The 16,647-nt window shown below is 36.4% G+C and overlaps 1 protein-coding gene across 2 annotated transcripts; it reads left to right on the plus strand.

Annotated features, from left to right (window-relative positions):
* The first annotated feature begins 307 nt into the window (after positions 1 to 307).
* Positions 308 to 15,111, plus strand: LOC136563486 (transmembrane protein 180-like). Of its 2 annotated transcripts, none has more exons than XM_066560890.1 (7): positions 308 to 552; positions 1,349 to 1,392; positions 2,776 to 3,466; positions 6,388 to 6,542; positions 7,954 to 8,037; positions 9,047 to 9,190; positions 14,003 to 15,111. In XM_066560890.1, the coding sequence occupies exons 1-7, from the start codon at positions 400 to 402 to the stop codon at positions 14,133 to 14,135; spliced, it is 1,404 nt and encodes a 467-aa protein (XP_066416987.1). In that variant the 5' UTR covers positions 308 to 399; the 3' UTR covers positions 14,136 to 15,111. The 2 variants fall into 2 exon arrangements, with proteins under 2 accessions (XP_066416987.1, XP_066416988.1); XM_066560891.1 differs by having other exon boundaries at positions 14,006 to 15,111.
* The last annotated feature ends 1,536 nt before the right edge of the window (positions 15,112 to 16,647 follow it).

Below are 16,647 nucleotides of genomic sequence, written 5' to 3' on the forward strand. Positions count from 1 at the left end.
TATATAGCTACCAAGAAAGATCTAAAATGTATGCAATTACTTTGAACTCTACACCAAGATGAGTGTTTGCAAGAGCAGGTTTTTAAGTGGTTTTATACATCAGTTTGGAAGGGTTTCTCTCAAATTTTTCTCTGCTTGTTCCATTGACTTTTAAATACTGATTATACTTAGAAATGTCATCTAATAACTTATTATTTTGGGCTCAGTTTCTTATCACTCAGGAAATGTGTTTCTGATTTAACAAAAAAGGAAGAATGGGAACATTTTCCTCCAATAGTACATTTCTGCAGCTCTGAAACAAGCAAATCCCCCATGTTATTTTAATTCGGAAAATTATTCTACTAATTGTTGTAATTCTCTTTTGTAACTTGAGGAAGAAGAGAGCTGTACTCTTGGAAGATGAAGATTCTTTGGGGAATTCATGCTAATGCAGTGGCCTATTCTATGACTACCTTAGGTGCTGGAATGATGAACAGCATTTTTAATTTCTACTACGTTAAGCTTTTCCTAAACCGATACAAAATTTCAGAAACAGGATTTCATGTGGCACAGGTACTGTACAATGGAATAATTTGATTGCCATGTTGTGCTATGCATCAGTGTTGTTGCAACAAAGTGATCCTTTTAATGACAGATTAATTTTGGAGTCATTGCAATTAATTAACAGTAAATTATCTTTGACTTTAGTTAATCCATAAACAAGGGAACTTACACATAAAGCACATCATTTACAGTCTGTAGAGTAAAAATCTCCAGACTTAATTGCTGAAAAGATTTTTGTTTGATAGCTTGAAGTAATTTTCTAAACTGATTTTGCCCCTCAGCTCCATAGATAAGTTTGACATTAGTGCTTTCCTATGAACTGTTTAAGTACTTAAATACTGCATTTATCCTGCAAGTCATTATCCGTGTGAGTAGCTCACGTTGTAAATGGTCTCCTGAAAGTAATGGGCCAGCTCATGTTTTGAATTAACTTACTGTGAGAGTAATATCTGAGCTGTGAGGATGAAAGCCCAGATCTATAAGGTTTTGAAAGAGTGGAGTCCTAGAGACAGTTTATTTCACATGTAGTTGGTCACCTACCTACTTACTCAATCTTATTTTTTCAAAATTTCTCTAAACCTATGAATACCCATAAGAATTTGTTTTAGAGTCTGTTTTGACTCTAAGTAGCTATTACTAAGACCTAAGTAGCTGTACTAAGAATCCAAGACCTGTTCTACTCTGAGTAGCTTTTCTATGTATTTATTTATTGTCTGAATAGAAGTTTCTTTTAAATAAATACGCTGTGTTTGCAGAATCTCTGTAGAAGAATGACAGTAGTGACAAATTCCCTTGTTTGTGGCAGGTTGTGTTTATGATCTGGAACGCCATCAACGATCCCCTTTTTGGGTATGTGAAAAATGCCAATCACTTGTTTTTAAAATTTTAAAAGTTTAATAGTAATAAAATGGTTATAAAAATAGTAATACAATTAGAGTAACGATAATTTGGACAATTTGAGTTAGGACAATATGAAACAATAAAAGCAAAGAGGTACAGACATCCGGGTACCTTTTTCTGGGCAGCATAAGCCCGAAAAAGGACCCACATTAACAGAGGATTAACCCTTAAAAACAACAGCCTGTTCCATGTTCATACACCTCATACACGATGATAAATTCCATTCAAACACAGAATTCTGTCTGGTCATCATCAACTTCTTCCTCATAATCCTAACAGCGTCATCCTGCCCGAGAGAGGTGGGAAGAAGTTTGTTTCTTATGATAACAGAGCAATAAATTCTCTTTCTTGTCATGGACGTATTTTATGAAAAATCCTTTCACTAGGATCTTTTTTCCTGAGAAGCTGAGAAGCTTAATCTTCTCCATCTTTTGCTGCTTTGGAATGTGATTTGGAGAATTGTTTACCCAGCGTGTGAAATTGTTTTTACTTGATGACCAATGACAGCCACCTGTGTCGAGACTGTGAGCAGTCACAAGATTTTATTATCATTCCTTTCTATTCCTTTCAAGCCTTCTGATGAAATCCTTTCTTCTATTCTTTAGTGTATATAATTTATAATATATCATTAATAATTAATATATAATTTTCTATAATAATAACTAATATTCTAAATAACTAAAATAATAACTAATATATAATTTTCTTTTAATATAATATATATCATAAAATAATAAATCAGCCTTCTGTAACATGGAGTCAAGATTCTCATCTCTTCCCTCGTCCTGGGACCCCTGCAAACAGCACTACACCTCCTCTGAAAGGTGTAGGTGTCCTGTGACAGTTATCTCAGTGCAAGTCCTTGCTTTTAGGAAAAAAGTATCCTACATAGCATAGTTTCTATTTTAACATTTTGTTATAACCTAAAACTATATTTAACACACTGTTTAAGAGAATATGTCGCCATAGGACATGAAACAACACGAGCGCGCACGCCGCTGCTCTCAAGGTGAAGAAAAAGGGAAGTTTATTTTCTGACTCCAACATTTATAGTTTTCCAAAAGTGACAGTGGATTGGAGGGTGACAGTGCCACCTCTCCAATGACACTGGACAAACTAACAGTCCATCAGATTTCTCCTCCTCCATAAAAGAATGCAAAAAGAAAGTGTGTGAGAAAGTTTGCTACAAGAATGTAAACATCAGAAGGCTTAGAAAATCTTAAAAAAATCAAGGCCACAAGAGTTAACAGAGCATAACTTTCTAACACAACACATCCAATATTCATTCTAATACTTGCACAAAGCCAACGATAAAATCCGCATTTTTCCCAGGTACATTCAGGACAACTCCCGGCTGAAGTGCTGCGCGCGGCGCCAGTTCTCCATCCTGTACGGAGCGCCCCTGTACGGCCTGGCCTTCCTGCTGCCCTGGTTCCCCTGGAGGCTCTATGGGGAGGGCGACTGGCTCTGCAGCCTGCACCTCCTCGTGGCCCTGTGTGCCTTCGATGGGCTGCTGACCTTCGTGCTGCTGGCACAGTGCGCGCTCTTCACCGAGAGCTGCCCGCGGCACGACGGCAGGCTCCGCCTCATCGGGTACAGCCAGGTGGCCACGCTGCTGGGCTCCACCAGCGTTCTCTTCTGTGGGCTCATATCTGATAATATGGAAAACTTTGGGTATTTTCAGGTTTTCGTTGTTTTGGTCGCAGCGCTAGCGACAGCTTGTATGTGCTGCACAGGTAAATACAGCACGAGTCAGTATGAGCAGAGGGAAATTCACACGGAGGATGCTAAGCTGGAAAACGGTAATGGAGCTTTCTCCTTGGCCTCAGTAATTGCATTGACCAAACAGATTATGACAGAGAAGAACTTTCTATGTTTTGTAACAATGAACTTCTTCCAAGTCTTCCACCTAGCCTTCTACAACAATTTTATGATGATCTTCACGGATAATCTTATTCCTAAGGATGTCCTTTCTTCCTCAGTAAGAAGTATCATGTATGGAGCAGGTTTTATTTGTCCTCAGGTAGGTAGACATACTTTAGTTCTGAATATGAAAACCTGTTGTTTTAGTAGTTCACGGTATCCATTTAACCTTGAAAAAAGTGCTGTATTTGGCATAAGGCATTTGCCAGAATGAGTTCTAAATCTCACTCCCCAGTGCTCTAGAAGAAAATACCTCAGTGCAGGCTGATCAAGTTTAAGAGGTAGAGAGAGCAGACAGACAGGCTGGTGGAACATGTGTTTAAAACAATGCGAGACTTGAGTAGGCAAGGAATGAATGTTTTGTATCCTCCAGCACTTATAATACCTAAGCATAAAGGAATGAAAAACATGGCCAAGATCAAACATTTCTAAAGCAAAATCTACAGAATTCTGAATTCCTTTTTGTTTTGTTTTCCAATGCTGTGTATTAAAAATGAAAGACTAAGCTCTTCTTCAGGAAGTTTCTGAAATAAAATGCTCAAAATACCAGAAAAAAATTATAAAGTATGAAAAGCATTGTTAAAATATGTGGTATCTCAGTCATGGAAACCAGACAAAACTCTAAATAGCTGCTTTTGGAGAATAGTACATTCCCATTTATTTTGTTGATTGGTCTCTTGGTCAGCAGTATTTTTATGGGGAAGAGAGACATCCTTTTAAGAGCCCAGTCAGGGATGAGGGGAGGAATAATGAACTGAAAAGAGAAAGAGAACCCAAAAGAGTAATGTGTGAAAACAAGCAGCAAAAGTATATCCCACAGAATTTGACCATATTTGTTTGCAGTAAATAAAAAAATCCTCTGTTCATTGCCTTCTAACTTCTTTCTCTAGATCTTTAAAACCTTTCTCTGTGTTTACCTGTTGGATGCTGAAAGTTAGGACACTCAAAATATGAGTATCCTGACATTCATCATAGGTGCTGATGGTGTTGAGAATTTTTTAAAATCGGGCTGTTATATTCATTAAATTGGAATGGGTTTTGATAAGTAATATGTATAAGAAGATAAATGAAAATGCAACTGGAATTCACAGCTCAATTTCAGTTCCCATTTGGGCTTTTGCATATAAAACACAGAGATCCTGAACATACCTTCTGTTCTATAACTCCTAACTATCTATAATTTCAACTTTTGTCCTTATCACAGCTTTAATAGTTTTGGGGCTTTCCCCTATACCTCAGGCAGTTAGGTAATGAACTTTGGAAACAAATCAGAAGCTACAGAAGTTAGGAAAGCTTAAATAATTTTACACTTAATATATAGCAATCACTTTTATTGATAAAATCAGTGTGACAGTGTGAAAAGAACAATCTTTCAGAAGCTGCGTCCCTCTCTGCTCCCCAGAGACTCTTTGTCTAGAAGGTCACTGAACCGTGGAGGGTTTGCTGTGACCTTATTTTTCTCAGGTTTTGTCCCTTTGAGCTCAAGATACAATAAGAGAATTCTCTGATGGCAATGTCCTGAACTTCACTTACTGGAAAAACACCCAACCCTTGTAAAATAAAGCTCCTTTTTATGAACTCTGCTTCAGTGGCCTCTACTAGAATTCAGCTTCTAACTTAGGTTCCTTCTAGTAGTGGATGTGAGGAACACAACCTGCCCACAAGGAAAATGTTGCTGTAACATAGACAAACAACTCTGAATTTGCATCATTGTTAGTATTTTCCTTACAAACACACAGTCTTAAAGACGTGCAAGTAGTGAGGAATTTTCTAAGTCATAAGTACTTCCTGAGACAGAGTTATTTTGCAATTACAGGGAGACAGGAACATGGTGTTTATAATAGCAGGCATTACATGATCCCTTAGTATTTTTGGTGGAGGCACTTTGCAGCAAAATCCCTGAAAACAGCCAGGGGGAGGAGTATGTTTTAAATTTCTTATTACAAGATACTTTTCTTATACCACCTTTCCACATTTGTTTTACCTCCCTGATCAAGTAGAAATCTTGAGCTTTTTATACAATAGCATTTGCCATGGTAATCTTTGTCTGACCGTAGCATCCTGGTTTTATTTGTTATGTTAAAGCAGTTCAGTGTGGGAACAATTGTACAAGGAAAATTCTTTCCTGTTCTTCATCTGAATATTACACAGTTCATCTCTGTAACACAGAAGAAAGGAGAAAATGTGGGTCTTTATACAGATCCACAGATCTTTTTTGTATATTTGTGACAGACATGAGGACCATGTACATGTAGATGGTGACAAAGGCCCACTTAATGAAAAGAACATAATTCATTAGAGAATGTCCTATTGAAACTGAAAAGTGAAGAGCAATGTAGAACTTAAATTTTGTTCATACTCTAATCAGCACTTAATATAATCTTCATGAGTTGGCCAGTCACTAGATTCTCAGAATCTGCTCCTTGCCAAGACTGGCAAAATGAAAACTCAGCCGTGCACAAGCACTGGCCTCTGCCTTTCTGTGCTTGCTAGTGAAGCCTCTAACTTGCTTGGTTAAAGCTGTCCTGGTGAGCTTGCTTTGCCAACTTAAAAATCATGTGTGATTTCTATAAATGTCAATGAAAATAGTAATATTGATGAAAAAGCAATTACTGAAAATACATCTTTTCAGCAGTTACGTGGCTAAATGCTTGATTTACAGTTACCATACTGCAGAGCTAATACTTTAAGGGATATCTAAAGTAAAGATCATGAGCATTAAATAATAGTTAGGCATTGTGGGGAACTGTTTCCCTCAGGATACAGCAGTTCTCAGTGGCTAGTTTTTCAGTGAAAGGAGACTGTACCTAGTAGAAGTGGCATAGAATGAGCCAGTAGAGAGTTGTCTTTGTTCAATTTCTATTTTTTTATTTTGCTGAACTTCTTAGAAAGGGTCATTGTTTTCTTTTTCTTTTCTTTAAAGGGTATTAATTATGTCAGGTCTGTGTTTTATAGCTGTCCTAATGCTGAGACACTGTACTGTACCTTTTCATCTTATATATGTATATATTATCTTTTCAGTGCCTTGTTCTTCTTAGTCATGCTTGGTTGAAGAAGTTTGGTTATTACAGAATCATCTTATTTTCCTTTTACTATGAAGGAGTAGCTGCTGCTGTCATGTGTCTTCTAGGGCAAGAACACTATTATCTGCTGGCATTTTATGTCACAACAAACATGTAAGTAAATCCACTCCCTGTTCATAGACACAGCTGAAATACTTCTAACAGAGCAGACACTTGCTTTTATTTACCATGAAGATTCTGCCTCTGCTTTCATGGTTTTCATTCTGTTTCACTTACCAGAAAAGTTGAAACTCCAGTTTCAGCTTTTTTTTTTTCATTTTATTTTTTTTTTCAGCTTTTATTTTCTGCTTGAAATAAAAAGAGCTTTAAATGCAAGCAGCAATTACGGTTTGCAGGCACGTGCCTCCAGTCACTTTAACCTGAGATGCAAGGGAAGGAGAATCTCATGAAGAGCTCAGCAGAGGATCAGTCTCTCTCCCCAGGGACTGTTTGCTAGGAAAGCTCAGCCCTCACCCTGTGCTGCACTGCAGCAGGTCTGGGTGACTCAGGCTGGTACCCAGCACTGAGCCCATTCCCATTACACTGTGCTCAGTGTGGGATGCCAAGCTGGAGCAATTTCACATAAGTACATAATGATACATGGAAAACTTTATTTGGTTGTAGCAGAATACTGTTACAGCAGTTTGTTTTTATTTCTTCATGTTCTCTTTCATTGTTGTCTTTCTCCATGTTCTTTCCTGCCCTCTTTTTCTTCATCTTTCCCTCCCCACCCCGTTTTCTTTCTTATTTTCAGTATTGCAGTCGTGGGCTACTCTAACACTGAATTGTGTGAACAATAAATTGAATTTCGTTATCTGCATGTTTTAAATGATGAAGATGTGTTTTGATTTCTCCAAGAAAAAATTCTGAGGTACCTAAAGACTGTATGTTTAAAGTGCTAGTTGTTCAAAGTACCTTGTTAGTAAAAGCTCATCACACCCAAAGTTTAATGACACAGAAATTGTAATATTTTAATTTATTGTTTCATTTGGCTATTTGTTAACAATCAGCTTTGTATGTGTGTGTTTCTATGTGTGTGTTGCATATCTATATACATCTATATACACTGTAAATACAGATCTAGGAATCCATGTAAACTATTCTTTCTATTCTAATTCTTCCACCTTGAAGTTTATCTTCCACATGGTCATGTCGTTTCCAGATTTCAAGAGCAAATTTTCAGTTTGCCCTTTTTCTGAGGTGTTTCTTTTCTCCTGATCATTTTAAATGACATTTACTGATAATGTAAATTTATTGTCAAAGTGTTCACGACCTTTTACACCAATGTCCAGCAAAAAAAAGAAGAAAACCCCCCACTTTTAGGTTTGCATATTGATTTCTAATTCTCAACTAAGAACAGATTTGATAATGCTTTCAGATAGATCACCATGTTTTAAGGAACATCTCAGCTTTGTGTGTTTGCAGAATATCAGTGTTGGTGTGTTTGTGTTGGAATGTCAGTTACACTTTCATTATAAAGTAAATAAAGAACTATGAACTTCTAAAATATTTTGTTTTTCTCTAGGGTAATTGTGCAAGCTTCATTTAGCTTGTTCAATTTGCCTTTGGCAGATATTGTTGATGCAGATTTAATAAAGCACAAGAGGAGGTAAGTCAGTCATTACTGGTTTTTTAAGCATGCTGTTTGCCTTGTTACTCTTTGGTAATAAATTATGTCAAAGTAAAGGCAGTAAATGATCTGGGATCCTTGATACAGAAATACTTTTAGTGAGAGCAGCTTAGCATAAGTGAAGATCAGAACTTGAGTAAAGTTTCCTGCAGTTCCTTCAGTAGAGTAATTTAAACAGATTATTGGGTCATTTCTCTTTTTTCTTATACTATAATATAAGCCAAGTCCTTCCACTTTTTGTAGCTTTCTTTTTGTTAGCTTCAATTGAATTACTTGGTAACCAGGTACATCTTTAATCAGGTATGGAATTTTCTGAACGAGGCCTTGCCAAGATGGAAAAGGTGTTAAGAAAGCTTTGCCTATGCTAGGTAAAATGCAGATTTCAAAGTCTAACTGGTTCTTTATCTCCCTGAAATAAAAGTGATAAAACCTGCTGCAGAATAGCATATTGCAACTCAGTGATCTTTTGGATTTTTATCAAAGTGCACAGAACTTCCTGTGGGTTCAATCAATTGTTATGTAAGTGTAGATTCCTCCTGGTAAAGAACTTGCCCCTCAAATCTGTTGCTTTCATGAGGAAAAAATTAGCTCATTTTCTGGCCTATGCATGCAAAATCTTCAGTTGTAATTAATTCTCCATGCACTCTTCAGTCTAATTTAACTTCAATAATTAATCAAAGTGCACAAAGTTGAATTTAAGTATGAGTCAGTTCAGAATTAGGGCCAAGCTCTGTCTATGGATATATGTGTGTATATATATTTATATATATATACTTGTACACACACCCTGTAGAGGTTTGTAACTCTTAATTTCCAAATAAATTTAAATTTCATTATGAGAGTAGATCTCTATAATGTGTGAACTAGATGAATCTAAGGATCATGATATTTAGCATTTGCACAGTCAAGCTTTTTAAAATCACAATTGTAATTAATACACTAATAAGTTTGTGTTGTGCAATAATTTGGTTTTTCCCAAATATTTTAGATTACCACTTTCCTCTATGGTTTTTGGAACCAATGCTTTATTTACCAAGCCTGCCCAATCTTTGGCTCCAATGATTGTGGTTACAATACTGAATCATTATGGATATTATAACCTGAATAATGTACCTGGTCGTCCTGATATAAGGTGAGTTCAAAAGAGATACTTTAAATCTTAGAAAATAACATTAAATACTCCTCTAATCTAAAAATAAAATTGATCAGCAATTACTTTGCATCAACTGCACTTCAAAAACATTAACATTTTAAAAATACTTATTAGTTGTTTTTGTCTGTGTAGAAGCACAAATGTTTTTTAAAGAGTAAATAATTTATTAAACAATATACATGAGGATATTTACCTGTTTTGAAAAGCAAAGGATACCTTTCATCCCCTGGCTTTTTGCAATAAAAGAAGAAAATGTTTGAGATCACTTAATAGCTCTTATTAAGATACATATTGTCCTGGCATCTGCATTTTGTTTACCTCATAAACCTACTTCCTTAAATATATAATATAAAATGTTAATCAGATTTTTTTTTGTTGTTGGTTTTTGGGTTTGTTTTTTTTTTTTTTTTGAGAGAAATCAGTATAATCACTGGAGGGAGAGACTTTGCCTGGAGTAGGAAAGGATCCTTTTGGCTCCAATAGTCCTTACCATTCTAATGCTAATGATTTCATTGCAGTCCCTGGAGACCTTAATACAGCATAAAGCTGTGGTTGCTGGTTAGTTGGACATGTGTGGGCTTTTATAAAAATAAATTAACAGGGAATAACCACACTGAAAGGGTCACAGGCTGTATTTATGACCATCAGGAGGAAGTGGCAACATAAGGAATAACTGAAGTCAGGGCTAAATGGAAAATTCAGTCCTGATTAGGATTTACTTGAAGGAACAACATGAATATCCTGAGAGCTACACAGCTCTCCTAAACCTTTAGTAAAAACCTAAAGAAATAGATAAAACACAATTTTATATGGACTTTTGTGGAGATGGCTCCTGAGGGAGAGAAGTCTGGTTATGAGTCACCTAAGGTTAGGAGAACATTCCATATTGGAAGAATTTTCAACAAAAAATGTATGAGGACAAGCATGACATAAAAGAACAACAGGTGGTCTTCAGAAATGCATCCAGACAGAAGCAGAGGCAGCTTAAGTTTGAGGCTATGTGTGAGAACAGCTTATTTTAATGCTCTCTGTAGATAGCCAGTGAGATGATGTGAAGAGGACATGAACCTCATTATAATGTCAAATAAGATGAGTGATGTTTGCAGAAGACTGGTAGGTTGAACTGGAAGTGGATATGAGAGGGCTGAATATATTCATCTTGATGATTCAGAGAAATTCAGATTTGAAACATAAAAACTGCAGTTCTGATCCCTTTCAATCAGAGAAATGATCCCTTTGTGGATGGATTTTAAATCACAGTAGTCATAAATCTTTTTTGCCTGGTAAATAGCCCCTGGACTATAGCAACAATAAATTTATTATATAGAGGTTGAAATACTTGGAATGCTTAGTCTATAAATCCTGTGTTTTCACTTGAGTCATGCTGAAATTTTATTTATTTCACTCAGGCCAGGAACAGCCTAAAACATACAAAGCTGAGATTAGTGAATCAGAGCATCTGAAATACATATTTCTCTTGCCCATCCTTTCAAAAATAATTTCTTAAATATGAAGCAGTTTGTCTGTGTTTCCTGTATATTTGGTGTGTGAATGGGTTTTCCTTTGCTTGCAAATGGAGTACAGGGTTGATACACAATCCATGAGGACCAGAAAGCTCAAAGTTGTTTCTAGGGAGTCAGTTTGCCCTTGGCACTGTTTTCAGACCATTGACTGAGCTAAAACTACTTATATATATATATATATATATATATATATATATATATATATATATATATATATATATATATATATATATATATATATATATATATATATATTAAAACCTCTTGGCTGGTCTCATATTTCTGCCATAGGCAGACAGTTAAAATACGCTTGCCCCAGGACCAAGTTGTTTCAGGACAAACAGAAATTAGGTACAAGAGATTGTTTAAAATACACCCAAACTGTTTTGGGGAAAAAAAGATTTTCACACATACGAATTATATAAAATTAAGTATTATGACCCATGCCAATACAATCTCAGCTCTGTCCTTCCTCCTTCTCCAAAGCTGGCAATATCTACAATATCTATTAAGTGCTTTGGAAAGCATTTGCTTTATTAGGTGTAGTGGCAGTGAATTGTGAAGATAGTACAGAGGACCCTTATTCTGCATTAACAAAATGTTTGGGCCCTGAATAAATATGTCTGAAGAGTTTCCAGCAATGTTGTTTACTGGGACAAGGCAGAATATGCAGTCTGTACACTATTTGCTGCATTCTGAATTATTTTTAACAATTGATTTTACTAACAATTATTACTTTTTCCTAAACGGAGAGTTTGGGGATGACACAGAGCTGGGGCTGTGGCACAGGCACAGAGGGTCACACTGCCCCTGGGGGGATCTTGGCAGGCTGGACTGGAGAAATGGGCTGGCATTAAACAAAGTCCTGCAGCAGGGCAAAGGTGATCCTTTCCCTCTGCTCACACACTGTGCCTCAGCCTCAGGAAGTGTGGGCACTGCACAGAAGTTAAGCACTTTGTCATGGATTTAAAGATATTTATTTTAATATCTTTAAAATTTGAGCAATGCTTTGCCGAATGGAGTGTCCTGATTTTTCCTGGCTTCCATCATCATAGCAAAGCAGTCTGTATCGCTTGAGATGTTATTTGTTCTTGTTTGGATTTTGGTTTTTTGGTTTTTGTTTTTTTAGTTTGGCTTGATTTTTTTTACTTTGCTGTGGAAAAGATGCCTAGTTTAAAACCTCCCTCTTCTGGAGAGCCACTGCAACTACCACCAGCTTCTCTTGAGAGTGCTTTTGAAATTTGTTCTTCAGAATGAAGTTATTTGGCAGCAATTCTTCATTATTTATTGAAGGCACTTAAAACTGTCAGTGCTTTCATATTGAATTACTGAACTACCTGTCATTCTGTTCAGAGTGATTTTAGGGCTGTTTAGGGAAACATTGTATATTTTATTAAGGTAGATGTGGAAATTTCTGAAGTTACTTGTTCAGCTGTAATTGTGATAAAATCCAAGATCTGTGCTTGATTTATCCCAGTCCCTTAATGAAATATTTTCCCATTTTCCCATTCCTTGTTTTGTGTATTATATTGTTTCATAATTCCTGCAATAACTTAAGGTTTTAGAGTACAACAGGTAATATTACTTTCTTAAATCAGCATAATTCCAGTGAAACCAAATCAGGCTTGAACGTGTGAGTGATTTTGCAGATGTTCTTTGTGTAAAGGTGGAATAATGTTAGCACTGAAAACTGCAGTCCTCTTCAGTGTGCAGAGCAAGCCAAACGCAAGCCCCAGCATCCCGTTAAGTGTGTCTGAGTGCTGTTCTCATCACGAGGTGGTTAAACAATGGCTGTGGGCTCTCTGCTGCCGCTGCTCCTGCAGTCCCTGGGGGCAGCTGTGCCAGGGCTGTGCATGATGAGGGCTCCTTCTCCTGGAGGTGCACTGGAAATGCCCTTGGACACAGGCCAGTAAACAACTCCAAATGGGAAATGATCGTTCCTGCCAATAAACACTGGCTATGGCCCAGTGGGCTGCTGGTGACCATTTCCAGCCCCAAATGCAATTGCCCGAGTGATTGAGTGATTCACTTGTGAGCCTGTGGGCTTTTGTTTTCTCCTGTAGCATTAACATGTACATGGTTTGAGATAAACTGTGCTCATTTCTGAGCCTGGCTCTGTACTAAGGACAGAATCTGGGCTTTGTTGGAGGTTGCAAACATTTTTTCTGTTAAACTGAGCGAGACATGAGTTGATTGTTTCATGATTCAGAGGAGCTCTTATGTTTTATTCCAAAACCTGCTCAGGGTTTGGGGGATTTTTCAGAGATTTTAGGTTTTTTGGACCATTTCCATTGCTGTTGTGTGAGTCTCTTATCTCATCCCTGAATGCTAAGGAAAAAAATTAGAAAGGAACATAAACTGCCTCATGGAGAGAAAGTTCACTTAGGGGCTGTTTCTCAGCTTGAGTTGACTTTCCTGATATTTAAGTAATTAGAATCCCATAATTAACAGAATGCAAGTAGATAATGGTTCCTACTAGATGAATGCCAAAATGCATGCTTTGAGCTGTCAGAAACCATGCTGCTCATAAAAGGGAGCTCATTTAATTCTTGCATTTTCTTGCTTCATTCATATTTGCTGATGCTTTTATTTATTTTTCATTAGAGAAGATTTAAATGAGGAAAGGCCATGCATTCATTACAAAAAAAGAAAACTCGTGTTAATTTCACATTTACTCTTTCTATAGCTTATATTATCTTGTAATCACTTATTTTAAAACCAAATGGAATAAGGCTTGATATTTCAAATGGCCCTTGAAACCACACCTGAATTTTATGCAATTATCATTATTTCTGTCTAGCATTCAGCATCTAAAACATCACACTATGTGGATAGTTAGAGCCCAGATTTCAACTGAAATAAATTAATTTCATGTTCAAATGTTTGCTTCCATTTTCTACTTTTCTTTCTCTTCCAAATTTTTCAGTCTTATTAAAGCTTTTTGGATGCTCTGTTCTATAATTGGATGAAATTTGCTTAAATGGATTTCTATATTGAAAGGAAAGTAGTGAACAGGATTTCTTAGGTTGTATTAAAATGAACTCTTTCTATGCTAATTGTCTGAATTCCTCCCACCTAGAGAAAACAATATATAATACATATCTGCATGTAGAATTAGAAAATACACAAGATATTTCTATTTCTTTTACTTAGAGTTGACAGTACAGTAGCATGTCTTTGTTTATAATGGGAATGATTTAAAAATAACTTGTTTAGTGATCATGGAAGTTAATCTTCCTAATGAAAGCTGGGTTCTCATTTGTTCCAGCAGGTCATTTTTAGATCTCCACGATGCCATGTTCTACCTGGTCTGTCTGGTTCCCCTCTGCATTGCAGTCCTACAGATCCTGACCTGGACTCCCTTTTCCATCCAGAACAGCCACCTGGCAGCTCCACAGTAAATATGGAACAGTGGTCAGTGCATCTCCTGCTGAACCACAGGAGAGTTCAGTAAGTTTTTCACGTGAGAGAGCAAAATTGCAAGATGAAACACAGTTTGTGTGTTTCATTCAGTCTCTATAGACTGTGACTCACATGCAGCCTTAATGCTGAGCCTACACAAGTTTTTCCTAGTTCAGTTGCTTTCTGTTAATGGGTTTTATCCTTAATTACTTTATTTAAAGTAATTTCTGGTATATAATGATTCCTGTTAACTCATTGGAAGAAAGGATGTGGCAAATCAAGGAAAGGAATCCCAACCCAGCACCTGGAATTCCAGGGAATGATGTTTTCTGAAGCCTACTGGTGGATTAATTTTGCCATATTGATAAAATGGCAGATCTCTGAAGCTAATCTGGAAGATCCTAGTGGACATCCCTCATGGATGGCAGGGAGATGCAAATTGACATGTGTACAGCTGGCCAGTATGAAGACAAATCTGACAGCTACCATGGGAAGAGCCAGAGTAATTAACTACCTGTGAAAGCCTGTGTAAGGCTACAGGAGAAAAGGATTCAGCTGCTGTTCAGTGTTGCTCAATATGGAAAAAGCTCAGTAAGTCCTCACTGGCTTGCAGAATCCCTGGTTGGTGGAAGGTCAGTGAAGTTTTCTGGCTTTCAATGGGAAAATAATTTTGAAGGTATCCTATAAATAGTGCCTCATACGAAATGTCATTGTGGCAAGGACAGCATTAGTCTGTGGGTGTAGGGTTCAGCTCTTGGACAAATGGAGGTGTGCACACACAGTTACTAAACCAAGCTCTCTCTCCCTGTTCAGTGGTGTTATGTTGGCTAATTCATTTGGTGTGTAAATATTTAAGTTAATTTCTGAATCATCAAGTTGAAGTTAGTTAATTTCTGATTCATTCTTATCAGTTAAGATTTTAAATGAATCCTGTGATTTTTATAAAATAAAGGGGTTTTGACCAAAATTTAGAAACATTGAGTCCTCTCTTCATTTCACACATTGCAATGATAATACACATTGGCATGTTTACAGTACTCCCATTGAATCAATGTTATTCTTCCTCCAATATATCCACAGTGTAATTGTGCAGTGATAAACCTTTAGCACAATACAATCACTGCATTTTTGTATTTTGTTTTGCCTGGGCAAATACAGTTTTAGTAGCACTTTCTTAAGGAGTGCCACTTGAAAATACAAGAGCATTGTGTGGATCCCAGTTTTAAAAGGGTGAGCAAGCTGATTTTCAAGGCTCTACACTTACTGTGACAGGTAACTTGGAAAAGAAAGGAGTGTAAGAAATGGCTTTGCATTTTGGTGGACACCAGCATAATTTAATGAAGTTTGAGATCTGAAATACCAGAGTTGAAAAAAACCATTCATTTGTGCCTTGGCTTTTACATTTGCAGAGCAGAAATAACATCATTTCCTTGCCTTTTTTGAAGTGTGAAGTGCTTTCAAGGCGATGAATGAAAAAGAGGGAGATCATCATTAAATATTTAGAAATCCAAATGAATCCTTTGATAGAAATATGAAGATTTATGTTAAAATGTAAGAAGCCAGAACTGTGGTGAAGTTTGAAGTTGCCTTATCTGGTTTTTATCTGTCTTGTCAGAGACACTGTTGTCCATTTGCATTGTGCATGCTGACAGCATTATGTGCACATCACCTGTGTGCTCTGTGGGTGGGTAAATACAAATACCAGAGCAGATACAGCCTGGCTGTTTAGGGCTTGAATTTGAAAAGATTTCCTGCATTGGATGTATTTATTTCATGTCTGAAAGGCAGGAGTAGAAGTCAAAGGAATTTAAGTTAATATAGTCAATATAATCTTTGATTCATTATATGAAACAATCTTCTCCCTGACAGTTCCTTTAAAATGGTAATAACATTAGTCTCTTTTTTCTTTATTGTTTCTGCATTTCCTAAATTTCCCATGTTTATCCTATCTTCATAGAATATATATTTTAACATATACAATAAAATAACATTATTGTACCACAAATAGGGTTTGTTAGGTGACTGTGTTAGTTATTTCTAATATTAAGTTACTAGAATATAGTGTACAACTGGAAGACTACCATGCTATACAACAGGAAATCTAATAAGTGGTTTTAAGAGTCAAAATTACATCAAGAATTCATTGAAATAATCAGAATTATTTTTTTCTGAAAAATTTCTGGTAAAGTTACCATTAATTTGCTGAAATAAGAAAGGAGTAAGGAGTGATATGACTCAATGCAGTGTTTGAATAGGCTCTACAATCTGCTGCATCTCTAGAATTCTTACAGGAAAAGTACATAATCAAAGATTTCTAAGCAAGACAGCCTGAAGATAGGAGACATTAACTGTAGAATAAACCAGTTTAGGAAAAAATCTGAGAAATACAATTCAAATTATTTAATATATAAATATTAATAATTTGCCAAATTTATAATGCACTATTCTCCCATTTGTCTGTCCTATTTCCCTTGCTGTAAGGGCTGGAGAAATGTCTTTTAGAGCATCAAC

The sequence above is a fragment of the Molothrus aeneus genome, chromosome 16 (genome assembly GCF_037042795.1).
Source record: "Molothrus aeneus isolate 106 chromosome 16, BPBGC_Maene_1.0, whole genome shotgun sequence".
In the NCBI taxonomy this organism is placed as follows: domain Eukaryota; kingdom Metazoa; phylum Chordata; class Aves; order Passeriformes; family Icteridae; genus Molothrus; species Molothrus aeneus.